Here is a 27588-nt window from a genome sequence, read left to right as displayed (position 1 = left end):
ACTAAAACTCCTTTCTATCTCCGGGGACCTAAAAATGATCTGTTGCAACAGGCTTGGTTTGGTATGGTAAGCTTGTAAAAAGTCTCAATATTTCTTAATGACAATACGGCAGTTTTCGATGCAGCAACAGTAAATTGCTTGAAATTGTCCTTCAAGTTTCATGCTACAAATCCTGTTCCTCACACGGTACTGAAGGCATCAAAGGTTGGAAGGGACATTTTTCATGAACTATATAGTCTTCAAATAGTGATCATTATACATTTTTCAACAATAGGTGTTTCCTTCAGTACATGATGGTAGGTTTGATGTATGTTCTGTTTTCTGTAGGAAAAAAAAGAAGGAAAAAAGTCAATTACAGAGTTGCGCGTTTTAGAATTATTTGAAATGTAGGTGGATTTCCTTGATAATTTGTGGACTTTTTTTTTCTCGACACAAATGATCAGATCTACAAGTGATATAAACTGAGCTCAAAGTGAATATGTTTTTATGGAGAACGAGGCACCCAATGACAAAGTCCTGAGAGTCCCCAGTCAGTGCGGTTTGTGTCACGCAGGGCAGTGAGCCCACTGCCCACCTCCTGTCCTGAGCCACTTGTTTCCTGGGCTGCTCCCAGCTGGCATTTGCTAGAAGAGGCTGTAAATATTTTGATCTGCATTTTTGTCTTTTGTGACGTTTGCTTTTTAGCTGAACACTGTCTCTTCTCAGAAGGCAGTTGGTGTTGTACTGCTTACCTCCTAACACAGGGTAGTGGCATCAGCTTTACAACTTACCATTGTTATATGAACAAAACCTAGGGAACAGTGTGTTAGAAAACAACTGCACTGCATTAAAAATAAAATAGCAGTAAATTGATCTCTGTTTTTTGGAAAACTGTTATTTCACTCAGAAACCTTCACTTCTCTTTTTAAGTTATTTTTCGTTCTTTAGGGAAACAAGTAGAAAGCTACTTCCATCCTTTGTGAGACTATTCCTACTTATACTGCCTATCAACTGTGATTTTTCACATTAAGCAATGCTAAGTCCAGAGGAAAAATAAATATGCCCACAGAAACTACAGCTAAGACTACATCTAACAAGAATCCATATTCTTGTTCATTATACAATGAATCATGAATTCACCCAGCTAAATCTGCAAGTACTGATCTTGAAGATGATAAGCAAAATGATAATATTGAGAAGCATTTTGTATAATGTTGACATCTATCCCATTACTGTTTTACATATGCCAATACTGAGCACTCATAAGGAAAGAACAAGTATTGACCTGCTAACTGACACTGATCCTTGGAGCAATCTCAAACTTTGCCACATTTCAATTTCAAAATGCATTTCAGCTATAATATGAGTGATTTATCATTTAGCAGTAGCTGTCAAAGTAACCTCCTAGATAAAACAAAAACATCTGGAACCATAAACAGAGGAGAGCAGTAGCTGAATTTTAATCCAAATCCGACATGTTCACTTCATTAGGAACAGGAAACAGCTAATTAGTAATTGAATGTTTCATGGTTTTAAGGAGGCTCAGACTCTCCAAACAGAGATGATTTAATATGTGTTCTGGATGTAAACAAGAATAAAGATCGGAAGAGCCAGGGACATAACATCTCTGGAGGAATGTTTGGGAGCATGGGAACCTCCAAAGAAATGACTAAAATTAGCTTCAGGCCTTTGGCTGATTAAAATTATTGTCTTAAGATTTACTGTGGCAAATATTAAAGCCTGGGGAGAGGGGTAAGCAGAAATGCACATACTGAACATTGTTGTGCTTTTTTGTTTTCTGCTTTTCCTTCTGGTTATTAGGAAGTTCCTTCCCATAGCAGGCTGTAGGTGATGTAACTTACATTAACGCTGCGCTTCTAAATAAAGACAGCCACTGGCAAGACCTGCAGGTCAACGTGACTGCCCCCAAAAAGTCAGAAATACTCCTTATTGCCAAGCCAAAGGCTGACATTCTGCTGGAGTGTGCTTCTAGTGAGTCAGTAATTTAACAGCTCTGGTGCTCTGTACAGCAGCAGTTGCAGCACGGAGCTCTGAGCAGCTAACACCCACAATGCTGCTCTCTTTGGGGTCTGAGCTCAAGAGCCAGATTTACAAAATGTCCCTCTGCCTAAGCACCCATACTGGGTGGGACTTCTTATAGATGTGCTTACCATGTTCATATTATACCAGTGGAAGTCAGCAGGAATTAGGGATGTAGCCTGCTAAGTGGCCACAAGGCATCTGCTGCAGCTGTATCTGATGTTGGTACTTGTACAGATAGTGATGGTGACTGTGCATGTGTGCACATTTATGCTGTTCTATTTGCTGACAAGGTCTGTGCAAAGATAAGCGTAGGCACGTTCCAAGAGCTGATTTACCAAAAGTGGGAGCAGTAAGGAAGGCTATGATGAAATCAGCCTCTGATCTTCCCTACAAATATTTTTTAAATAATTTAAAGTATTTACTCAATTTCTTAATAAAAAAGAAACAGTTTTTACAACCATGAACACAAGTCCTCTCTCACAGAAGGGAGCAAATTCACAACTGTTACAAAATTCTTCATTTAGCCACTTGAAAAACTACATAAACTGACAGGATTTAAGATAGATACAATACTTTGATTTTTTGCCCAACCTTTTGCAAATACTTCGCATAGTTAATCCCTGCCAAGTAAGATGTATTTGGAGATCAAATGCAACACTGATTCAGCTGGCTCTTCTCAAACACAGAGAGGGAAGGGAAGGTGTGAAGCAGCTGATACCATGCTCAGCTGGATGGCTGGGTCAGCAAAACCATGTGTTGGCTTTGGTCATTATACACATGAATAGATAGAGCTCATCAGGCCATTAACAAGCTCTAGGAAACCACAAGGCTGTGACTTCCTTCATGCTGCCCAGCCTGGCACCCTTCCTGCTGCCCATAACCATGGCTGCCCTGCCTCCACCCTGGCTGGCATCGCAGGCTGCTTACTGACAGAGAGTCATAGCAGGAGACTACACAAAGAGAAGCAGTGAATTATTTGGACTACCGTCATTAACTTGGCTTGTGATGTAAACCTGAAGCTTAAAAGTTAGCTGAAAGTCATGTTTTCTAATATAACATATTCATGTTTTTAAAGTATTTTATCTTTCAAATTATTGATCAAACTAAGCTAAGAAGTGGTTGTTAAGATAACTGTTGGCCCACGGACTATTTAAAGTTTGGAACAAGTCTAATTTTTTTCCCCTTTATTTCTTAAGGAGAGTTCAGTGGAAGTATCTGTAGCACTTTCGTAAGAGAGAAAGCAAATGCCAAACCTCAAGCCAAGAAATACTACTGATTAGTAAACAAAAAACACATGGTTAGATACTTCCCTTTTCATAAAGCTCTCCATGAGATGCCAGAAGTCAAAATGTGTTTTTGTTGCTGCACAATAAACTGAACTCTGTGGTGTTAACAACGTCACGCAGCAACCACCTATGAGAAATTACAGTGTCAGGAGCATCTGTGCTACCACTTCTACATGAATGGCAACGTGATGCTGTCAAATTCATCTTTTTAAAGAATATTCACCATCTCCTCAGTGTAGCTGACTGCAAGCTACATACCATTTTATAGCATTTTACGGTACTATACAGCAAAGATTTGAATAAATCTGTGAGCAATAAATGTATTCTTTTATTAGGTTTATCCCTTAATCAAATATTCATTTATGTGGGCTTCATTCTATTAAAAAATGAAATTATACAAAGGTGAGCAAAAGTGTAGATTTACAGTAGTTTAAAGCCTAATCTCATTCTCTAGGGGTAATATTGACAATATAAAAACTGTATAAATGATATTCCCTAACACTAAAATATGCTTATGAGCCCCCTGTGCATGTTATACTGCTTTACAACCTACAGTGAAATGCATGACTGGCTTAATAAGCAAGACATTTAGAAAGGATTTTTTCCCCTTCCCAATGTATAACAGGAGTAAAGATCTCACAATCTCACTGTAAGCCAGAGCCTGTGTTAATAATTGTAATTCTCCCCAGGATGAGGCTGTCTTCCCTGAGTTGTTGGTCCGGGGTGTACATGCATCTCTTGCACTTTCCTTTAGCAACAACACCATCATTTGTCTTTCTCTTTGTAGATTTTAATATCTGTGTAACAGGACAAATCCAAAGCAATAATTATCATCTCCTTATTTATTCACATTTTTCTTGTTTCTTCGTTTTCTCACCTTATTTTTCCCCTAGCTCTCAGGATAATTTGCACGCATATTTGAATTTCTGGAATGTTTTGTATGTCTGTGTTTTATCTTTAAATCGGTAATTCACCTGTATTTCTATAAGAAGTATTTTAAAACAAAATCTCCATGTGTACTCTCACAACTCGTATTGAGAACTGTGCCCTGATAATGCTGGTGTGAAAATCCAGGCCAGGAAAGTGTGCACGGTGCAGCCGGCCTGCTGTGATCTAACACACAGCTAGAATTTGGGATTGTTCAGATAATTTTAGCACACTTAGTTGCAGGAGAACGTCACTGGATTAAGGAAATATGCAATCTGCTCCATAATGAGAGAACAAGGATAAATGTGTTGTATCACTAACTATAAATTATTCATGCTACTTCTAAAACAAAGACAAGCCCTACACATTGCAGGGAACAAGGACAGCAGAATCCCACTTGGCCAGTTTGGATCAAGAAGGAGTGGGGAGAGCTGCTAAAGATTGGGTAGGGCTGAGCCAGGGCTGTGTGCCTGCAGATGCTGGGGAGCAGCACAAGGGTGTTTGGTTGCCCAGCAGCTTCAGCTCTGCATGGCGGCTTGGAGAGTGGGACCCATGGCCTTGGTGGCACAGGGACGGGGTTGGACATGAGATGAGCAAAATGGAGCCAGCATTTTAGTTGAACCAGAGCCAGGTTGAGCTCTGAGTGCAGCAAAGATATAGAAAATACAATGCCAAGACAATAAATCTAACAGACAAAGCTGGGGCTGGTTAGTTTGATTCAGTTGTTTGCTGTGACGCTCACAGAGGTGTGGTTTTTCCCCAGCTTACTTCATGCTTAGGAATAGTGACTTGACTATGTCAAATACTTCCAAATTCACATTAACAGATATAAAAACTCGTACTGAAAATAGGACTTCTAATGAGTAGCAATAGCCAAGGACAAGAATATGTTCACTGAATTCTAACTGTGCAGATGCTGGATTGCCACTGTCAGTGTGGGTAGGAAGGGAGTTAACACAGTAGTTCCTGCTGAGGAAATATCCAAGCCTGCTGACACTGAGTTATTGAATAAATGTTTGAGCCCTTTGTAAGAAGAGAAAGGTAAGGACCTTCACAGCCTAGTCTCCAAGGGAAACCTTTCCTCACCTTCTGTTTTCAGTAAATCACAACATCTCAGCCTCCTCCATCTCATGAGTGCGTACCGAGACAGAGATTCAGAAAAAATATTGTGTAGCATAACTACAGATAGCATGGAGAGCAAGATCCATGGCACTGTCACTCTGCAGCCCTTTTTGCATGCATTCGCATCACCAGCAGTGAGCAATGCAGCCTGCACTGGGATCTCACCACAAGAAGCAGAGCTGCCTTTTGGTTAGCAACTCAAGGGACTGCTCTCCCTTGTTCCTGCACTGCCTGCATGGCTATGGGAACCTTGTCATTGGGTGCTCATTATTCCAGGGTAGAACAAGAGAGGTCTTCTAGAAAACACAAAATGACACAGCTCAAAGCAGCTACCCGAGGATCACTCATTCAGCCAGGACATGCATTAGAGACAGAGCACTGGGCAGGAGGAGGAAGAAAAGATCTAAGCCCTGCAGAAGCCAGGGTAGGATTTGCTCACAAGCAAAATACCAGGCCTCTATTAATCACAGTTTCTGATCAAACGGTTCTGGTCTGCTCTCGTGTAAAAATTTCATTTTTTCTAGAGAAAGCAATACCAGGATAACAGCACTGATTTCCAAGTTGTGGACACTGTCTCCTGCAACAGAATAGCAGCAGCAGGGCTGGTTTCAGCGGATCACTGCATTTGAAGGTATATTTTGATAGAATAACCAAAGTCAAACCTTTTCAAAATCACTACCCTCCCTTCTTTTTTTTTTTTTTTTCCTCTTGCAACTTTTTTTTTTTTTCTTTAAACTTTAGGCTGGATTTAAAAATAGGTTGGTTATATGCGAATATTAAAAAATATATAGCTTGTTCTCTAAATAATAGAAATATATTCTAGATTTCGACAGCCCTCCATCTTTGGCAAACAGATAAAAAAGTTATTCATGGCTACTGGCAGTTTCTGTGCTACCTCTCTGCTCGGCTATTTCGCAGACAAAACCAGCTGCAGCCCTCTGACTCTCCGCCACAGACCCATGCTTTCACCTCAGGAAAGTCCGTCCACCTACACTGCTGCCTCATTCTTGAAATTTAGAGTCTTTTAGCTTTTGTAAATTGTTATCAGCAAGTATTATGGTAATGTCTATTTTTTAGAATTTTAAGATAACATTGCTTTGCTGATTGTTCCAATATCCCCTAACAATGAAATATAGTAATACAAAAGTTAACTAAGGTATAAACATGCAAAAGGAGAAGTCTCCCTGCGATCATAAAATGATGTTATTTTCTGTTCAGCAGTTCATGTTACTGCTGTTCATGCTAATTAATTAAAGGAGCTGTTGCTGTAATGTGCAAACAGGGAATCTGAGAAACTGAGAGGGCTTTTAGGTCTCAGAGTGAAGTTAAGTCAATCTGGGCGCGGGCAATCAAATGTAATGAAATCACTTGTCAGTGCTAAGCTTGCAAAAACTGTGAAGTTTGACTAGGGAGTAAAAGGATTATAATTAGATTTCCAATAGGATAATAACTAAATGGCAGAAAGCAGTAAAGAGAAAATATTACTTTGTTAGCTAATGGTGCTGCTGTTCGGTTTTAGTTTTTATCAGCACACTTGTAGTTGTACTAATTTAATTTGCTTTTATCAGCAAAAATGCACTACTCGAATGGTACTTGAATGTCATTTGCAAAAAACATTGATCTGAAGGTGCACTTAATGACACCCAGTATGTTTATTTTATGTGAAACGGAGATTGCTTGATAAAATGGTTGATGCAGTATCTTCCTGGCCCAAGAGTGAGTTATGGAAGCAAGAGCAGAAGGTATCAGCACATGCATTGCCTGCTCCTGCACCACTCAGCTATGCAGGGGCTGTCAGACTACAGCAACTATTTCTTTTCTATTTGTCAGCTAACAGGCCCCTCACAGATTGAGCTGTGCTGGACCAGAAGCTCAGGGGTATGGAGGACAGAGCTACAGACTGTAAAGTTTGAAAAACTTTTAGTCTTGTCAGCACAAAATTTCAGTTCAATTAATACACAGAGCATAGGGAAAATGAGTCTACTAAACGGAAGAGATTTATAACGCATATCAGAATCTCAGAAAATGAACAGCTTGTGTTAATAAAATCATTTTAAGAAATGAGCATAAAATATGATATGACTTAATCACTGTGCAGTATTTTTGCAATTTTCCTTTAAACCACCTTAAGGAGATACTGGCAGTGAAACTAATTGAATTTCAAAGGAAAGGCACTGTGTGAATGATAGATTTCTGTCCAGCAGAGTTATTGACAACAAAAAAAGAAAGGTCTGCATTGACACTGAGGCTTTTTTCTGTGCACTAGAGAGAGATTCTGGATGCTTGGAAGCAGCTTTGTATTAGAGACGTGTGTTTTGACCTTCCTTCTCCCAGGGCCCAAAAAACAAAGGCTGTAAATGAAGGGGGCAGTGGAGGCAGTGTACTCAAACTGTTAAGACTGCAGTGCAAGAGTTGCTGTCAAGTTTCAGAAACTGTAAATCAAAAGAAAACAGAATAAAAGACATTACAGTATCAGCATAAATAAAAATGGAGGAGATGATGCTAAGGAACAGAAACACTTTGAAACCTAGACTAGCTCTATAGAGAGATCTTAAAAAGCTTTTCTATCAGCTGAGAGTGCTTAGTGAAAGAACTGGATAAACTCATCACACATTTACATATCAACAGGATTACCAAACTGAAATTGTCAGAGAATCCCATGCTGCCATTCATGGCTGTGGTGAAGACAAGAAATGACATATTCTGCTTTCACAGCGGGGTACCAAATGCAGAGATATTGAACATAATCAGTGAGTGGCCAGGTCTCCCTTGGTTCAGGTTTTTGACATGAAAAAAAGCTTTGTAACCCAAAGCCTTTTAAAACTGAGATTTAAGGGGAAAAAAAAAATCAAAACAAAAAAACAAACAAACAAACCAAAAAACCTCTCTGAAATTAAAAGCCTAAGATCACAGGGCATTCTTCTTTATCAGTAATACACAAGAAGTGAGAATAAATTCTGAGTCCTTCTGTAAGTAAATGGCTATTACAAGTGGCTGTGCATCACCCTTCTCACAGTTACTTACACTCTTTTTTAATAGAAGACAGATTTGAGCCAACTGTAACCTTTTTCTTTCTTTAAAAATGACAATTAACTTCCTTTTTTTTCCACTAGATTCTGCCCAGGTACACCTTGGACTCACAGAATCTTTTCGGGAGAGCACTGAGCGCTTATCTCAGCAGATACTGTAAATAGCACTAGGAAACAGTAGGAATCATTTGCATTTCAAATTACAATACATGTCCCGAGTGCTTATCCAATATTTTGACTATTTCTGGCAGTAACAATTTTCAAACTGCAATACTTAGTGCACAACTCCAATCATATGTGTACATATACATGACTATAAATATGTTGTATTATATATGTATATATGTAATTCTCCTTTTTTGTTATGTGTAGCATATGAACCTAAAATCACAAAAAGCGACAGCAGTAAAAATATTTGAAAGCTTTCCTGTATAGATGACAGATGGACAACAGATGCGTACCAGAGGTATGCAAAGTCAAGCCTTTAACAGTTGACAAATGCTAAAGGTTATGTTTCTATCTCTATCTGCACTGGTTTTAGCAGTACCTAAGATAGAATTCTCTATCAGATATTCTCGTAATACCCTCTGGTATGTGCACATCTATTTAAATGCATACTAAACATTTCTTTTAAGCCTTCTGGAACTTTTGTCTTGCTAAATTTGCCATCTTGTGATTTCCATCATCTACTGTTTATGTACTTTTTGAAAACATGTATGATCTTGAAAGGAAAGCAAGGATCGGAAGTGAAATATTTTAAAAAGATAAATCATTTGTAAGATCATTTTTGGACTAAGCCTGTATATCTGAGTATGATAAGTATCTAAGTATGAGTGTTTCCCACACCTCTGTTTAAACAAATACAATTACTGATCTTGTAAAGTAGCAATCTTGCTATACTTCTTTTCTGTATTGAGCAGGAAGACAAAATGAAGTTCCATAATTTACATTTATCTTAACACAGGAAAACAAGAGGTGCAAAAAACTATGCATTTCATTTTTTAATATGGCTTGTGATAAACGTGTATGTAATAGAAGGAGGTACATACTGCACCTTGCATTGCTGCACTGTCATGTTGGGTTCCGTTGTGTTCTATTTCCATATCTGGGATTCCGGCATCTGAAAGATGTGACACTGAAGATTAATGCATTCCCCTTTATCCTTCTCTCATGCATCTTTAGAAAAATATTTATAGGAAACTAAGATGATCGGCAAGTTGCATAACCTGGCATAAAACATTTGGTCTTCACAGAATTTTCAGTAGTAAATCGTTTTCAGAATGTGCAAACATTACTGGTCTCACTGTGGATTATTTTTAATGTGCTTCACATTTGTCTAATGATCAGATAATAATCAACACATGATAATAATGTATCTATAAAATTCTTTTGGAGAATAAAGGCATCTGACATATGAAAAATAAAATGGAAATTAAACTGTGGTATTATTAAACCAAATTTACCTCTCAGGCAAATACCTGCAAAGTTAGAGAATTAAAAGATACAACCAGTACCAGTCAACGTGTCTGCATCTATGTGCATGTGTTTGTATGAGTGTACTATTACAAACAGGGACAGTACCGTATCAGCTCAGGTTATTTAAGAGTACTCCATCACAAAGGGAAACTACACATGTAATATATTATGGGAAAGACTTCCAGGTACCTGAGAAGAGTTTTCCAAAACGGATTGTGCTGTTTTTTTCCAAGTTGAGAAGGAGTCTCATAATGAGATGTGCTCTTGAACTATTTAATGTCACACTGATAGTACCTCTGTCTGCAGTCCTTTGGGGTGGGGCTGAGGGCTTCAACACCCCAGGGCGTTAAGACAACAGATGCCATTATCCACCTTGTGCCAACAAGGATTAGCATGAAGGGTATGTGATCTGAATCCAGGGTACCTCAAATCCTGGAGAAACATCTGCTTCCCTCATAATACAGCACTTTGAATTTACAGTAGAAAAGAAAAAACAAAAAAACAAAAAAAACCCCAAGAACACCTGAAGGGAGATGTGTGTAGTTTTGAAGCATTTCTGTGTAAAAGCTCATTCCTGATATTCTCAAATAGAGAATAACTGTACTGCTGCTTTCTCAGATCACTCGAGCTGGACAGTACCTGCAAAGATGACATTTTGCTGGTCACACACAGCCTGAGTGAGCTCTGTGTCAGAGCAGGGCAATTGATTCAAGTACGTGTATGAGTAGTGCAGTACATGGGTAATGCATGTGTATATGTACCTTAGGTATATATGTGTATATGAAATATTGTACACAGACATCACATAAATATATTTGAGCAAATAAATTATTAATTTACATATTTTTTTCTTTAGAAAGTGCAGGTGACTGTTGTTAGGTAGTTTGAAGTTCAAGGCTCTGGACTAGAAACCTAAAAAGATTCTCCCTTTTCAAACCTTTTAGAGTATACTTTGTGTGTACGCAAAATGACAAAGTCATCTGTAATAACAGCATCTGTTAAATGAGACAGAGCGTCAGAGTTAAATTAAAAATATTCAGAATAGCCCTTCACATTTTCTTGCCATAAAATTGTACCTGCAATTAAATTGTGGATTAAGATGCTAATGAGCTACCTGATTTGCATGTGCAATCAGATTAGCATGTAAATATCAGCTTTTCGCAGGCACCAACATATATATGACTACCTGAGTGTGCCTGCAAATCAAAATGTTAGCAGCCAGGCCGACAATAGCAGATGTAAAGATCTGTTAATCACATTGCTGGGGTGTTGGTCCCCTTCAATTTGTGGCTACCAGAACTGCTGAGTACTTGTAAATGTAGTGCGATAGGCAGGTGCTTACCAGCAACAACAGCATCTGGGTGAGTGACCTTACTGAGTGTGAGGATTTTAGTTTTCATCTGACATTCATCACAGGGTGCTGGCTGTGCCTGGGGGATCTGAAACGGGCATTTTCCTGACCCAGGAGGGGTGGTACAAAAGGTCCCTGCTGGCTGTGCCCACTCAGCCTCTGCCGGGAGCCTGTCCCTTCACAAGCTGTATATCCATGCCTGAATCACCACCGCTCACTGTCAGAGTGTCAGAACAGCCAGCCAGTTCCTGGGTACAGTGATATGCTGGACTATAAAACCCAGCAGATGAGAATGCCTCTGAAAGATGTTGCTCTCATAGTTAAAGAGTTTATATCTCTTAGGTGCTCCAGCTAAATCACAACTCACGGCCCATTGCAGAGAGCTGCAGTGGCAGTTCAAACAGACAGGCTTGCCCTACCTTTAAAAAACAGTTTGGGTACCCTTGCAACTGAGATCAAAGGCCAAGTTAAACTGATTACTTTCACTCAGCAGTTTTTGCAGTCTGCTTCTGTTATTATGGCTCAGTTGCTAGCAGTAGCCAAACAAGCAAAGTTAATGTGAAGACTACATGACATACAAACACGGCAGAGACTGAATATAACTCTGATTCATGAGCCTCTGCAGAGACATCAGGATAGGCAAGATGCAAAGACCAACTTTAGCTGCAGAAACTGAAATTAATTAAAACTCAGCTAGGTTTAGTCTTAAAGATTCAAACCAACATTCTAAAGTTTGCTCAAACCACTTTAAGCAGAATAGGTGAATACTCCCACTACCCAGAACATAATCAGCCTCTATGAAATTAACTGATCTGAATTTGTTTCACAAGAATATCTGGGAAGTATTCAAAAACCTTATCAGCTCATAAGGCTGATACATATTTAACAAACTTAATAGATCCTGAGGCTGAGCAAACTTCAGCCAAACAGCTTTTAAAATGAAGCTCAGCAGTTCTCAAAATGAATCTGCTGGGAGAAAAGAGATCAGAGAACCTTAGAAGGACCAAATTTCACATTGTCTTAGCTGGCACTGTAACAGATTTCTCTGGCAATGTATTCAGCACTTCTTGTCATGCCTGTGTAAACTGCTCCATGTTTCTCTTGTCGCAGACATAGGTTTTTAATTCATGACCCAGACCACACCATCTGAAATAGATTTTTAATTATTTCAGGAAAGGGTCTTGCATTTTATTCTGGAATTTGCTTTATGCAATGTTCTAGTTTTTTAACTTAATTAAACATCATTTTACGTTAACTGTGAAAGGCCAACTAAGACATTACCATTTAACATCCTGAGACCGTCACCTGATGTGGCCTGTTTAAGCGCCTGTTCCACTTGTTCTCTTCTCTTAGATTCAAATTCCAAAGCTTCCTGCAATTTTCTCTTTGCCTTTTTTTCTTTCTTCAAGCGTTTCTGAATTGTTGCTGGAATGCAAATATACGATAAGAATGGCTGTTATAGCACAATTAATATATAACGGATAAAGTAAACTTGTTTCTTAATTTCTGATGTTCAGGAGACAAGTTCCAGATAAAGAAAAAAAAACTGGACACAAATGTGATACAAACAAGCAAAAACCAATCCCATACCCTGTTCTGAAACAACAGCCAACAGCTAGTCTGAAAGAACTTTCAATCTTGTTAAAGATCTTAAATCATATTCTCAGTCCGGAACATTGCCATCGATGCAAGTCTCCTGACTAGAACCCGGGTTTCAGAGCCAGCTCAGACCCTGAGAGGCTACTGAAAAGCTGAGTTAAATGGGTACCAACTGAAATGAAGATGAAATGCATAGAGAAAGGGTAGCTAATGATGTATGTGAGTATATCTGCGGGCAAAAGCACTTTCACCTTTCATCACTAGTTCAAGAAAAAAAAGAGGAAACGAGAAAGAAAAGGAACAAAAGCGTTGGGCACATGGTGAGAATCTCTTGAGAGAAAATAAGGACAAACTTCCCAGGTAGAAAGGAGGTTGAAAATCAGCTTAAAATACAGGCATGTAAATCAAGAACTTTTTAATATTCTCTCCGTTACCAATATCTCCTTCTAACAAAAACACTCTTAAGATCTGTAACTGGCTGATTGGACTAAAAATGGGTAACAATAAAGTATTATAGTGCGTCTCTGCAGCTGTGTTAGTAGAGCTTGATGTTTTTTACAGTCATCTCATCTCCCTTCTAAAGATGGAAAGCAGGGAAGTGCCTTGACAAAGATCATCCACAGGTCACTGGTATAGCCCTGCAAGATTTGGCAGAAAATGGAAGTATTCCTGACTTCTGTTCCCAATCTCAGTTTTAAACCCAACTATAAATAAAATTAGACCTGTAACTAGAAAACTATACAGCATTAATTGTAGCCAGATGATTCACATCGTCACTGGGAACTGCTGACACTGCCTAAGGTTGTATTCCCTCATCTACATAAATCCAGGCAATAAAACATACCTTTTCCTTTTAAAACCCTGAATCTTAATTCCGTGTTTAACCTTATCTTTCACTGGCACCAGGTTACCATTTCTTTTGTTTGATGTACTACTGAACCATCTAGTGATGGTACTACAAAAGGTAGGTTGAACTACGAGACAAAAAAAATTTGAGCTTAAACATAAATACCCCGTTTCAAAATGACGTTTACTAGTCTATATTCTAGCAAATGCTCTTTACAGGTATTGTTAAAATGAAAGGTGAATTTACATTTGCAGTATTTTGCAATTCATTTTATTTGTCTGTGTCACCTGTGTGAAAATATCTGTGAATTTTAAATCACAATATTGTGAGAAAAACTGCTAAAGAACATGGAGATGTAACTTTCTGTGCTGACTTATTTATCTAACTCTTATCAATTTTTACAGACCTGAATTTGTGATTGCACCAGTCAGGGGAATAAACGGATACCACTGCATGAGCGATCTCTGAGAGATTTAATAAATTATGAATGCCAGAATGCAATCTGGAAACAAAACTTTGGAAAATTGAGTAACCCATGTGGAAAAGTCTATCTGTGACTTTCTATAATAATGTGGATGTTGTGATGACCTGAGACACAAACAGTTCTGCAGATACTGATCACTGGAGAAATTCTTCAAGCTGTAAGTCAACCAAATCTGTGAAGGACTTAAGATTTTTGTTGATTTAAATATGACTGTGGAGGTATGTAGTGTTTTGTCTGCCTACACCGAGATTAACTTTTGTTTTACAGAAATACAGCTGTCTCATCTGCTCTTACACTGGAGTGATGCAATGATTCTGAACACCCCCTGCACTTTAACAACTTCTGTAGTATTCACTCACTCCTCACAACTAGACTTAAAGTGTCCTTTGTCAGCTCTTAGCGAGCCTTGGTGCCATAAGCAGGTTCCTAACCTAATTTCAATTCAAAACACACAGGAAGAGAGTAGTAGGCACTTACATCTGTAGCCTTATCTAGCTTTATCTTTCCGATTTCATGGATGTAATCCAGAAGTGGCTTTTGGTGTATGAAGAACTATTTCTCTCCTTTTGATGCAGATTAGAATTTTAAAAAGAAGACTGCCCGCTTTACAATATCACAGTGAAAAATTTAGATTTACCAATTTAATTGCCTATTATTATCAAAAGCTTCTAAAGAGTCATGGTTCTGTCTTAGAAGGCCTCATGTTAGGAAAGCTTTCGTATCTCACTCTTCTGATGGAAAACTATCTAGGTTTATTTGTTTCAGATCTTGAATTACGAGAGTTGCCTACCTAAGTGCAACTATTTGGTTGCCCTGAAGTTGTCTAGAGGACAAACTAGCTGATTTAAATACTCCAATTACAGACATATTATCTTTCTCAAAATAAGACTGATCCTCAATGCTTGGAGGATAATAGCAGGAAACAAAAGAAATTAAAGCTGTCAAATGAAGAAATCGGGCTGGGAATATTACCACACAGACGGTGTGGTAATAATGCATGTGAAAGCCATGAAACTGAATCAGCTTTCCCTACAGAACCAGCCAAAATGCTCTGCGGCCAGTTGCCCTCCAGGAAATAATCCTTCAGTCACTGTTCTGCCTGCTTACAGAAACGTGTGCTTCATTCTGTTTTTATTAAATTTAAATCTTTCATTACCAGTGCTAGTCCACTGCTACATTACACTGAAGTATGAATGTCAGTTAACTCAGAGTCCTCAGTAGTTCCAGCTGGAAATGCCAAAGGGTTACACATTTAATAGGTATCTAAACTCCATTTTTCATTCACTCACCTCTGCTTTGCAGCTCAGCTGTAAGTTGCCTTTCCAAGCTCTCTCTGAGTTCTCTCTCTCTACAAAGCTCCATCTTTAACTCTTTCTTTTCCTGCTGTATCTGCTTTTCCTGAACTCTGGCATTGTCCACAGCCACTTTCAGCAGGCCCTAAAACACATGCAAATGTGAGACCTGAAAATACCGTTTTGTTTCAGCAGTGACAAAATTTATCCATTTATTTATTTTATTCCCTTCAGAAAAAAACCACCAATAACAGAAACTCAGGAGCCTATAGACAAGGAATGCACCTGGGCATTTAAAGTGCCTAAATGTTAAATATGAGCAATTTTGTGGTATAGCTTTTGCACATTCATCCTACTGGTATGGTTTATTACAAATGGAATACCATATCATTGCTGACCTTGGTCAACTGCAGGGAAAAGCAAAGGAGAAATAATGAGACTGGTGAATTTTAATATGACCGTTATTGCCAACTATTAAGTCAAATAGACAATGCATAAAATGTTTCCACAATCGATAATGCCAGAGAATGAAAACCTAGGCATTAAATTAAATTTAAAAAAAAAATTAGAATTGCAGATACAAAATAGTTTCTAACTTTCTAAAAGAGTGGCAGAAGAAATACATTTCATCTGTTATAAATAGTCTGGCCCTATAGAGAATAACTTACCTGAATGTTGGTTAATAGTGTTTCAACCGATGAAAGACCATCAGCAAAAAGAAATGGCGCTGGAAATCCAGGAGGCAAGGCCTGTCCAGCCAGTTGGACTTTATCTAAGGTTGGTTTCATTATTGGAATGGCAATCTGGACCTCTTCTGTAAAGACAGGTTTTAAAAGCAAGATCAGAAACTATTGGAAATATGGAGGTCAAAGTGATTTTTAGAAACTGTTTCCCTGGAAGTCAAAATACAAGCATTATAGTAAAGCTGATTCGTTTTGGTCTTTGGGCAGCCATGGTTATTACTAAGGCAAGTTTGCAAAACAATACAGAGCAATAATAAATATACTTATGGCTATAGCATCGCTCTAATAGAGTATAGGCCATTATATCTCAAATTCTACAAAATTATACTACCGAATTATAACAGTATTATGCAGTTCATTAAACCTGAATGACTTTTCTTCATTCTATCATGTTTGCTATTCTGCGATGAGCATTTTTAGTCACTATAACCTTGAAAAAATTCTAATCAAGAAATGTACCACATCTCTTTATCCTTTTTAGCATTATCCTTCCCATACTCAGCAGTAAATAATCCCCACTGAGTCATCTCCTCCAGCACTGGCTCTGCCTGTCAGAGAGGCATCTGTGCAGGCTCCCTTGGCAGGTGCCATGCTGTGGTCAGCCCCACCATGGGCAGCAGCTTGAAGCACCATGCTGAGTTCTGTCTGCTGGGGGCACAGAGCTGGTGGTGGGGGCACAGGAGCGACTGGGGAGGAGAGGGTTGAGCCATGCTCTTGTGATGCACTGCCTACAGCTGGATGGATGCATCCCTGGCACACTGCATTACCGGGGCCCTGTAACTTCCCCTTCACTCCCTGTTTCAGTTTGGTCATGTTGCTAAAGATCAAGCTATGCATGGACAGTAGAAATGTGTACTCAGAAAGAAGCGATGGTATTAGCAATTATTTTCCCCAAATCCTTTAAATTTTGTCACAAATCCTTATTAGCATGAATCTGAACTCACTTTTTTAATAGGGCAATTTAATGCTGTTTTAGGACAATAATACATGTATCTCCTTCTCTCGGATCCCCCCTCCTTTGTGTACTACTTCTCCAATATTCATTTTAAGCATCAAGTTTATTGCTGAAAATGATGACATTAAAATCTGCTAGCAGTCTTCAAAGCCAAACTCCGTTCACTTATTTTACACTATGATGTTAAAAAATACTGGTGTAACATTCCAGGGAATTGCAGTCCATATGTAATATTTTCCTTTAATCTCTCTGGCACTTGCAGAAATTATGAAGAACATCTCCTCACAATTGCTTTTTAGTAAAGCTTGAAACTAATCTATTGTCCATAAGTTCATGATGCATGTGTTTTCTAAGGGCAGCCGCACAGCCAGTCCAGATAGTTTCATTTGTCAAGTGTCTCGGTCATATTAATTCCAGGATTTACAATTAGACCACACCACATCAGAAGGCCTCCCTCCCTTCTCTCACCTCTCTTATTTCAAAAACAACTCCAAAAGAATCTGACAACAACAAATTAAGCCCTGGTGTCTCTGCAGCAGTAGAATTATCTGCTTTAACAACCTCCAGGAGCACCCAGTGAGCTGCAAGTGCTTTTTGCCGTGTCTCAGAAACACACCCACTGACAACAAAGCTGGGAGCATTACCAGATTCTAAGTATTCTCTGAAATCTCTGCTGAGGGAGTATTCTGTTTTCACCCTATGAGTTCATTAAATGGAACAACTTCATAATGATTCTGCAGCACTAATAACAACAAAAGCCACTAACCTCTTCACATCTTCACAGCTACCGTTTTAAAGCTGTGCTCATGTAAATTAAACAATCCTTTAAAAAAACAACAAACCCCACAAAACAGTCCGGCAACACACTCAGACCGCAGAGGCTGTGCTGACTGAGATACACCATCTGTCACCGATCAGTATTTTTTATCAGTGGTAGTAGTTTTTAACACGACCTGGTTAGCTGTTGCATGTGATGCTACATGGAAATAATACCTAAGTCATGGAGTCACAACAGACCAAACAGAAGTGGCATTTGGAAAGGAAAGTAACGCATGAAGTATGCATAATGGAAACCCATTGCTGCTTTAAGATCTCTAGAAATCTCTACTATTTGAAGATGAAAGTAATAACATTAAATTGGCTGAAAGGAAAATTACTATTGACTGTGAAGACAGGTTGCATGGTCTATGGTTTGTAATGTTACTGTACAGCAGATTGAAGCTTCAAAATAGTATTACTCTTCTTTAAAGAGATAGACACAGCTAAATTAGGTGCTGCTTGCTGCAGTGAGGATCAAATGCAAAAAGAATCATATTTCATCAGACCTAGTCAACACCAGGAAAATAAATAGAAATATAAGAGGTATGCAGGCAATGATTCATTTTGATAATCTGGCCCAAGAGAGACACATAGAGACAGCACACAGATCTAAGCTTCCACCAAAAGACAAATAGGACACAGAGGGTGGGAATTGGGATGACAGTGTAGCAGAGGTCACATCGATTTTCAGCAGCAGTTTTCACACAGATGAGATAACCCTGGACTCTATTTGGCCCATTGTTCATATCCTACCTGTCCCACAAGCAATAAATTTCCAAGTCCCAGAAAAAGGGCAGTAAAGAAGAAGGATTCTACTTACGACTTCTTATGATTAAGTTTTTGTGCTAACCAAACATGCTTTGCAGACCAAGGTCACATTGCATGTTAAAGTCTGTAATAGCTGAAAACTAGAAGAAGCATATTATGTTTTAGCGTATATGGGTGGAAACTGTCAAACCATTCATCTTTTTTTTTTTTTTCTGATTGAAATCACACTCTGCAAAGATGAATGATAAATGCATTAGAAATCTATTTCAATCTTGTAATAGGTCTTCACATCTGAATGGTGTCTACATCGTGCCCACATTTTGAGTAAGTGCACAGTTAGGCAGAAACATATTAGCTAGGCTTCTAAATTCTAATTGGGAAAGCAATTAAAAATGGCACGTGTTGGAATCATTTTTGAGGACTGCATCAAGTACGTCTTTTCAGCAGAAAAAGAAGATGTTGATTTTAGCGTTTTGATTTTAAAGAACACTAAAGATACAAATGCTAAAAGCAGCACCCACATACAGTACAACAGAATAAACAAGAAATAAAGCTAGGGCAAATACTGTCTTACCAAGGACACAAACAACCTTCCTATTTATTGAAGCAAAGTGGGAACTACTTTTATTGAGCTTGTTTGTTAAACCTGCCATGCTGTATAACAGCATTCAGGAATCCATTTAGAGTGCACTCTTTTTATTTTAATTTCTTGCTGGCATCCAGGTGAATAGACGAAAGCAAGAATTATATTGCAGAGCAAAGAAATACACAGTAAATACTAACAGTGAATGGAATTATTATCCCAGGAAAGTGCACGGAAAAGTGCTAGAAAGTTTCCTGTTGTTAATGCAATATACCAAAGTATTTCATCTTCCATCTTCTGCCTAAGTTGCAGAAATCAGGATTGGAAAATTAAGCATCATCCTATGGACTAAATGCAGCACTGGGAACATGAGTAACACAAATTGCTCCCTGCGTGACTCTGCACAGCCCTAACCAACAGGCAATTTTATTTACCAGCTGGTTTATGTTCTTTCAAAAGACATGCTTTTAAATCCATCATGCATATACCTGATACACTTGACATGTCACATCCCTCTCAAAACAAGCTAGAAATATTAAAGCTGAAATTTACATATTACTAAACACTAGTTAGATCATCATGTTATTTTTTCACATGCATTTCAAAACATATTTGTCTGGAGGCTTTACACATAAGCCTCACCAAAATTAGTTTACAGAACGGAAGGTATAATGTATAAAATAAATATATGATAAGGAGAAAAGCAGAACAAAATTCGTAAGAAATTTATAGTTATTAATCTGTTCGTTACTCATCACGACATTTGATCTCAGAAAACCTTCAGCCAGCATTAATAATATGGTTTTGGACATAGATGGTACTGGGATCATTCTAGATCTCTGCCTGTGGCACACAATTTAGAAAGATAAGGACTAAAAGGGTTCATCATAATTACAATTCTTGAAGCTTCATATTTGAGTGATGGGGATTATATTAAATGATCCACAGTTAGAAAAGAACAGCCTAGGTGCTCCAGTGGACTGTTTTAACCTTTGATAAAATAAAAAGGTATCCTCAACACCAGCTGAGTTGTATGTGCATCTTTCATAGTAAGAGCTTACATTTCTATTTGAAATGGCATTATTTGCCCAAAGTTCTTACAGAATTATCCAATTGATAACCCTTGAATTCCAGTTGTATATCTACTTCACAAAGACAGTGATAGAAGAATTAGGGCTCAGATAACAATTTTTGATGGCAAGAAGCAGTTCTCCAAAAAAAAAATGAAGACTTTTTTATTTTAAACTCTGGCTGCTTTTACACTGCTTACCAGGAAACTAGAATAATTGTTTTCTTTTGCAGAAAGACAAGTATTTAAAACTATTTAAAGCCTGATAATCTGTGAGTCTGTGGGACAGGACTGACAGTCTTCAATGCCTTAATCCCTCTGAATTCCTCCATAGAGCTCTGTGTGCCTTTCTCTCCCTCACTGCCTGCTCCTCTCCTGGGGGCTGAGCCCTCCTCTTCATTGCTGAGAAGAGAGACCTCCTTCTAACTTGGCACCCATCAGACTTCGACATTTACTGCTTTAACCTTGTGATTCAGGTGCCAAATTTGAAGTCGTTGCTGTTTTTCTTAATTACAGACCTTGTATGAACAGGGTCAATGAATGCAACTGGGAGATTCTGACTGCTGCATTGCGCTAGCTTTAAATCAGACTACTTCATTTTCCAGTGTTTGATACAACTAAATAGCATACAAGCAATTGTCACTACAGAGCTTTGCTGTAAAGAAACTTCCCTTTAAAAATACTGTCTAATCACTATACATGCATTTCCAGACTGCCTTAAAAGCTTTCAGAAACTCACAAAACAGTAATGCCAAATGCCCTCTGCTTCACAGTACCTGCTTCCCAGCTGGTTCTCACCCATGCAATCTGAAATCAATTCATTCTGTCCTGAAGCATTCAGTAAAGCCTGCCCATCGTTTTCAACATTGGAAAAATGTAGACCATGTCTGTAAACATTTAGAGCAATGTGCTGGCTTGGGAAAAACGGAATAGTAAACCATAGTGAAAAACCAGAAAGCCAACTGTGTGAGCAGTGCATACACTTCTATTGCCACAGAGCTCCTCGCAGGAATTACGAGGGTGTGCTTCCCTGAAGGAGGTCATAAAGAAGACATTTCGGCTTTGAATAGGAGAAGGAAGCAAAAAGCAAAGAAATGAAAATTTCAGTAGAAAAGGCTGAAATTAGAGTTTACAAATTGTCATTATCTGTGCACTCTTTAACAAGGGATGAATAATTATACAGCTTTGACATTTTCATCAATGTACTCTCATTATTAAAACAGAAAATTACACCTATTTATAACTTCAACATATTTACAATGCCCTCTGATGCTCACGTGGCAGTGACAGTAAAAGCACCTGAAAATACTTCATTAATTCAAATCTTAACAAAAAAACCCCCATGAGTTAGATGAGATTTTTGTCTTGTAAAACATTAAATCTGAGATGAAGATTGCAGTGATTCACTGCACAGACACTGGAACGTTTCACTGCAAAGAGCTTTAGTCTAAATTTAATATATACAGACTAGGAAAAATACAACTGATGCCACTTGAAGAAATTCTGTTCATCATGAAAAAGCATAAGTACAATTAATGCTACCAATAAAAATACTAAGAGCCTTCCAAAGTACTACATTTTATACATACAATAATTATTTAGAATTACTTGCTTGTGTATGTTAGTATTATACCTGCTTTATCCTCTAAGCTGCTCCTCAGGCGGGTTTTGGTCATCTAAATTCCAGCATTTGAAGTTGCTCTAGGCTTTAACTTCTAAATCTAGGTAGGAGCTAATTACTATCAATCTGCATTTTCCATATGGCAACTTAAAGCAACTAGTTACTTTCAGCTAGTAACAGCAACTTGTCATTCCTTGCAAGGACAAGGAGCAGTTTTTCTCTTGACAGCAGAGAAAAGTGGAAATGTGAATTATTCAATAAAAGGCCAGTAATAAAATTACAACATGGAAGAAAGGAAGAAAATGAAACAACAAACAAAATCCTGCTCGTGGCTATTACCAAGAGACCATATTTTTTTCTCAGCTAACTCTCCTATTAACATTCACAAAGGCTTTTTCATGGTGAGTTTTAAGTCTCATTGCAGTCTGACTACTCTTCTACCGGGATTTTAAACTGTCAGATGAGGATGGGTAGGAAGAACTTGCCAAGAGGAAAAAAAATTCTTCCATTTTCTTGGCGGATTCAGCTTTTCCCTATTAATGTTGAGATTATTTCTTCAACTATTTTGTTGCAAATATTTATGACTCCATATGGAACAACAGATGTTGAAGGAAAGGGACAGCAGAAAAGACTTCATTTTCAGCAATTACCCTGCTACTTGTTGTCATACTGTAGGTGTTCTTAGTGCATCTATTTTACACACCACCCTGTCCTTTCACACACTGCAAAAATGTCAGTTTGGATAATTAATGTAATAAATTTCCACAATATTTCCATCTAAAATCATTTCCACAATATTCACTTATGCAAATAAAATAAATAAGGCAACAGGAAGAAGGAAATCAAGAAGGAGGAGGGAAGACAGGGATTGCTCCCAGTCCTTCTGGACGATCTGAGCAGGAATCAGTTTCTCACAAAGTGCCTCAGGTCCTTAGTACAGAATCTTCCCTTTTTTCATTTGAGACAGATTCCAGTGACAGCCAACAAGAAATCATGCAAGGAAAACAAGGCTATCCAACAAAATGTGCAAGAAACAATGAAATTATTGCATAATGACGGTGCAGAAGTGGGGTCTGAGCGTGGTGGAGGTAATTCCTAACAGGTGGATGGCATTTGGGCTGAAGAAACACCTGTGAGCTGACCTGCCAGCCCAGCATCACAGGCAGCCAGAGCAGCTGTGCCACAGCCTCGGGCAGCGTGAGTGACTCCTGGCTGAGCACGGCCACAGGCAGTGGCACTTTGCCTTTGGGTCAGCACACGTGGAGCAGCCTTGGTGTGCGGCCGGCTTCTGTGAGGGCTGCATGCAGAGCTGCTGAGCCAGCCCAGAGCCCACAGAAGGGCAGCCTGCGCCTCCGCAGCCAGGCACTATTTCATGACCCATGTGTAATAAAAATATACAGTGTGCTTTTAAATAATTTTTGTCATTTACTCCCTCTGCTGCAGTATTTGGTAGTATAATAAATAACCTGAAAGAGATCTCATTAGCAAGATCGCGTTTTCTCATACTCACAAAATCCACATAACCACATAAATGCTTCCAGAGAGCTCTGATCACTGAGACCAAATCCATCCCAGGATGGAAGATGTGCTTGTGTTTCCATTTTGTACCTGAAAAGCCCCTCCTGCCTACTTCATCTGCACATGTGCCACCAGGAAAGGCTTTTCACTTTGCCTGGTCTGGGAGCTACTCAGATGCCAGCTGTGCAGGTGTGAGGTGAGGCAAGGGATACAACTGAAATGGTTCTGCTCCATTCCAGAGGTCCGTGATCCTGAGCTTGTGCAAAGCCAGCCTGGAACAGAGACGCACTCTGCCTTCTGGCCTCAAAGCACTAAACTGAGTTCTATTTGGCCACCAGCAAATGTAACGGCCCACAGAACACAGCCATGTGGAGTGGTGCTACTGGACATAAAACCCCCTGATGACCAAGCTGAGTGGTGGCCAGGGAGCAGCTATGGGGCTCTGGGTGCTGTCAGAACATGGCCAGAAGAGCTCTAAACCTCATAGATATGAGTACAAATACTGCTGTGATGTCTGCTGTAGAACTGCAGACAAGTAATACTGAATAGAGATCATAAAGTTATGTGTTATGTGATATATGTTAACACAGCAATTGTGACACAAAAGATACATCATCTCTTTTAATTTGTTTAAAAATAGTACCGAAATAATATCAATATTGTAACCGTTATGTTCAATTTGTTTTCGTACATGTATAGCTAGCAGTTAAATCCTTCAAATATTAGAGGCAGGCAGAGTATTCCATTTCCTATTCCTGGATAATTATTCCTGCTTTATTAAGGTTTATTTTACAACTGTATAAAATAGGTTATAAAGGACAATTCTGCTATTATGTCCTCCCCTGCTTAGGCTTAATAAATATTATATTCTAAACCATCCATTAAAGCCAAGCAGTGGAGAAAATAAGAGTGGTAGTAATCTCTTCTACAGATGTAAAATACCTTTAATAAAATAAGGGTGTATAACAGTCAGGAACAAATTACTGAGGTCTGCTTTAATAAAATAGTACCCTTAAAGAAGTATTACTCTTAAGGCACTGACATTCCCACTGGTGATGCAGTGTATCCTTTCAAAGCAGTATAGCTTGTTAAAATGGCAAGATATCTTTTTGCAATAGAGTGTTTGTGTCCAAGCCGATACAAGGTTTGTACAGAATGCATCCAGGGAGCCATAAAACTGGTGGGAAACATATTTCTCCGTGGTATTTTAGTACTTCGAAAAATTCAATCACTGGGAAAAAATGTTTTGCTGTAAACATCTGAAGAGCCTTATAAAAGCAATGGCTTCCCACAGCACCTGCTTAAATAATTTTAAGAGGGAGTATGTCTTTGCTCATCCTCTAGAACTTGTAGAAAGCTTCTCCCATTAATTTCCCTGGTGCTGTAAGGCCAGGGCACTTTTAATCAGAAATAATTATGAGTACGGTTAGGGGATGTTCACCAGAATTATTTTTGCACTGTAGAGGTAAGAGAACTTTCAACACCAACTGCTTGGAGAAACATGATTCCTGTAATAGGAAAACAGATGGAAAGATGATCACCTTGAGGTTTCCTTTTGAACGAATTAGGAGTTCTTCAGATGTCAACGAAGGACTTATCTCTGAAGAAATATCCTGGCATTTGCACTCGGTTTGGTTATACAATGATTTTATGAATCCTAATTATGAAGAAACACAAGAAATCCATCCTTCCCAAATTTACTTTTTAACTGGTTTAATCATCTGGGTGAGTAGCAGTTCTGTGCAGTGGCTGTTACGGTGCCTCCCTGCCATGTCCTTTTTCAGCCTTCCAACACAACTCCCATCTCACACAGCTCCTGGGCATGCTGCCCACCAGCCCGGCTCCTGCTGCACCAACCTGCACAGCACCTCCCAGCGCAGGGCTCAGCGGCACTCCTGAGCGCTGCTGTCTGGATGATGCTGTAGCTCTTGCAGGTATTAAGGATTACAGAGCTGAACCCTACTGCAACTGAGCCTCTCTTGGGCTAGGAAGTGGTCAGGATTTGGCTTACTTGAGTCCTCCTCCCCTCCTCAACAGAGAGGGCAAGTAATAGGCCCTCTGATAGAAATGTTGTCCTGGCGTATCGATATTACATCTTAGTGACAGAATGATTAGGCTCCCATATATCAGCGTTACAGCAGCTCAGTGTGGGGAGCTGCCGGTCCATGGCAACGCAGCACAGCTCCTTGCCACCAAATAATTACATGATGCTCTGGGGAAAGACAAGTTTTCCTAACACACAGCCAATCTATCAAGAGGGAAAACTCTTCCTGATCCAAACAGCTGCGATCACAGTATGAATGTGAGCTAACCATCATAATGTCCTCGTCCACTACTTTGCAACCAGTATTTGTTAAGTGTACTGCTGGCATTTACCCTGCTGGCTCTTCTAAAAAATCAAATACTGAGGAAAGGAAAGGAAAGAAAGTGGAAAACTTTTTGCAGAAAGGAGCAGCTGCCTGACATTCATCTGCTCTACTCTTCCTTCAGATCAGCTTGAGTGCTGTGCCTGGCTCCTCGGGAGGTGCAGTGAGCAACTCCGGTACATATCTGAGACCAAACATCCCTTGCAAAAAGTATTCAATAAAGTATTTAAGTTGCAAGTTGCTGTTGTCTCCTATGCTTTCCCCTAGCAGACTACTCATACAGCTCAGAACCTGGCCAGTGCTCTTATCTCTGCCTGACTTCAGCCACTTCTGCCACGCAGCCGAACCCGCAAAGGGCAGAACCTCATGCTCTGCTGTGGAGTGTGGCATATGGCAAAGTATGGCAATAATACCCACAGCTTAGGCTGATTTCTTTAACAAAATCCTCATGTGCACTGATGCCAAAACACAAAAGCTTGACCACCAAATAAATGAAGATCTATTCATTTTTCTTACAGCCATGTGCATGTACAATCCTGTTCTGGATTGATTCAGGATTACAAACAAATCTCTCCAGGAAAACTTTCCAAAACTTCACCACTGTTTTAGCTCCCAGTCACTACAAATCCTAGGCAACGTTAAGATAAAAAATGCCACTAGAATCATCGTAACTAAATAAAACCTTCTCAGGAGATTTTTGAATACATCTCTTGGATTTGCATGCTTCTCAACTAAAAACAAAACACAGTCTAAAACAAAAAAACATACTGGAACAATCTATGCAAAAACCCAATATTCCACACCTCCCACTCACTCACAAACAGGCTTCAGAGCAGCCGTGCACTTGGCTGGACTGCTGACAAATCCAACCTTGTGGACTCACCCCCATCTGCAGCTTCTGGGCTGGGCAGTTGGAGCCTGGGGGCAGTGAGGTGCTGCAGAGCACTTTGCTGCTGGCCCCGAGGAGGAACAAGAGGAGAGAAAACAAGACTGCTGGAGGCAACCTCCAGCTGCAAATTAATGCATTGAAAAAGCAGCTGTGACCAAAACAAGAAATAGTTTGCCCATATGCAGTTAAAAAAAATAATAACTACGGAGCATCAAGTGGAAGCTGGCATATTTTCTTCCGAATGACAGAAATAAAGGCTCCGTGCTCCATTAATGCATCTGCCCTTCCAGGGGGATTTCAACCAGGTCAGCTGAGAGCAGGAACTTACTCATGTTTTAAGTTGTATCCAAAACTCTAAAAGCATAAACTCCATTGAGTGTGATTAGGTTTTGAGTATTGCTACTGTGACTTCAGGGTTTGAGTTTGAGGCATCTTCCTACTCCAGCAGGCTTGCTCTCTTTGCAGGGCAAGCTGTATTTCACTTTGGTTCACTCTAACTTCTTGCTTTGAAACTGTATTACATGAGAAACCCATTCATGACAGTGCACAAAATGAAGCTTAATGAATCCCAAACATGTACTTCATGACCTACAATCAATGTACATTGCCTGCTACAGTACCTCCCTGTAAAATTGAGGCATTTGCTCAGAAATTTCTCAACAGGGGCCTTTTTTTTTGTAGCACTTAACTGACTTTTGTCTGCTCTTGTCTCCCTCCAGTGTTGCTCAGATGGCAATCCTTTATTCCTTGTGCAAACCCAGTTGGAAAATGCTGGATGGGCTACAGCTGTGTACAGCTATAGAAGGTCTGATATATGTCAAG

General features: G+C 39.2%; 1 protein-coding gene across 1 annotated transcript in view; it reads right to left on the bottom strand.

Moving 5' to 3' along the window:
• Window positions 1-283: 283 nt before the first annotated feature.
• The window catches only part of DACH2 (dachshund family transcription factor 2), a gene marked incomplete at both ends in the record, with an annotated part of 268230 nt that continues 240925 nt past the window's right edge, over window positions 284-27588 (bottom strand). The window contains 5 exons of the mRNA XM_079541774.1: window positions 284-321; window positions 9441-9506; window positions 12495-12638; window positions 15433-15580; window positions 16104-16249. Of these exons, the coding sequence (XP_079397900.1) occupies window positions 284-321; window positions 9441-9506; window positions 12495-12638; window positions 15433-15580; window positions 16104-16249 (542 nt within the window). The remainder of the gene's footprint in view (window positions 322-9440; window positions 9507-12494; window positions 12639-15432; window positions 15581-16103; window positions 16250-27588) is intronic.

This window comes from Tetrao urogallus (genome assembly GCF_951394365.1).
Source record: "Tetrao urogallus genome assembly, chromosome: 13".
Classification (NCBI taxonomy): domain Eukaryota; kingdom Metazoa; phylum Chordata; class Aves; order Galliformes; family Phasianidae; genus Tetrao; species Tetrao urogallus.
The sequence above is the reverse complement of the archived record's forward strand: the minus strand, read 5'-3'. Positions and strand labels throughout refer to the sequence as shown.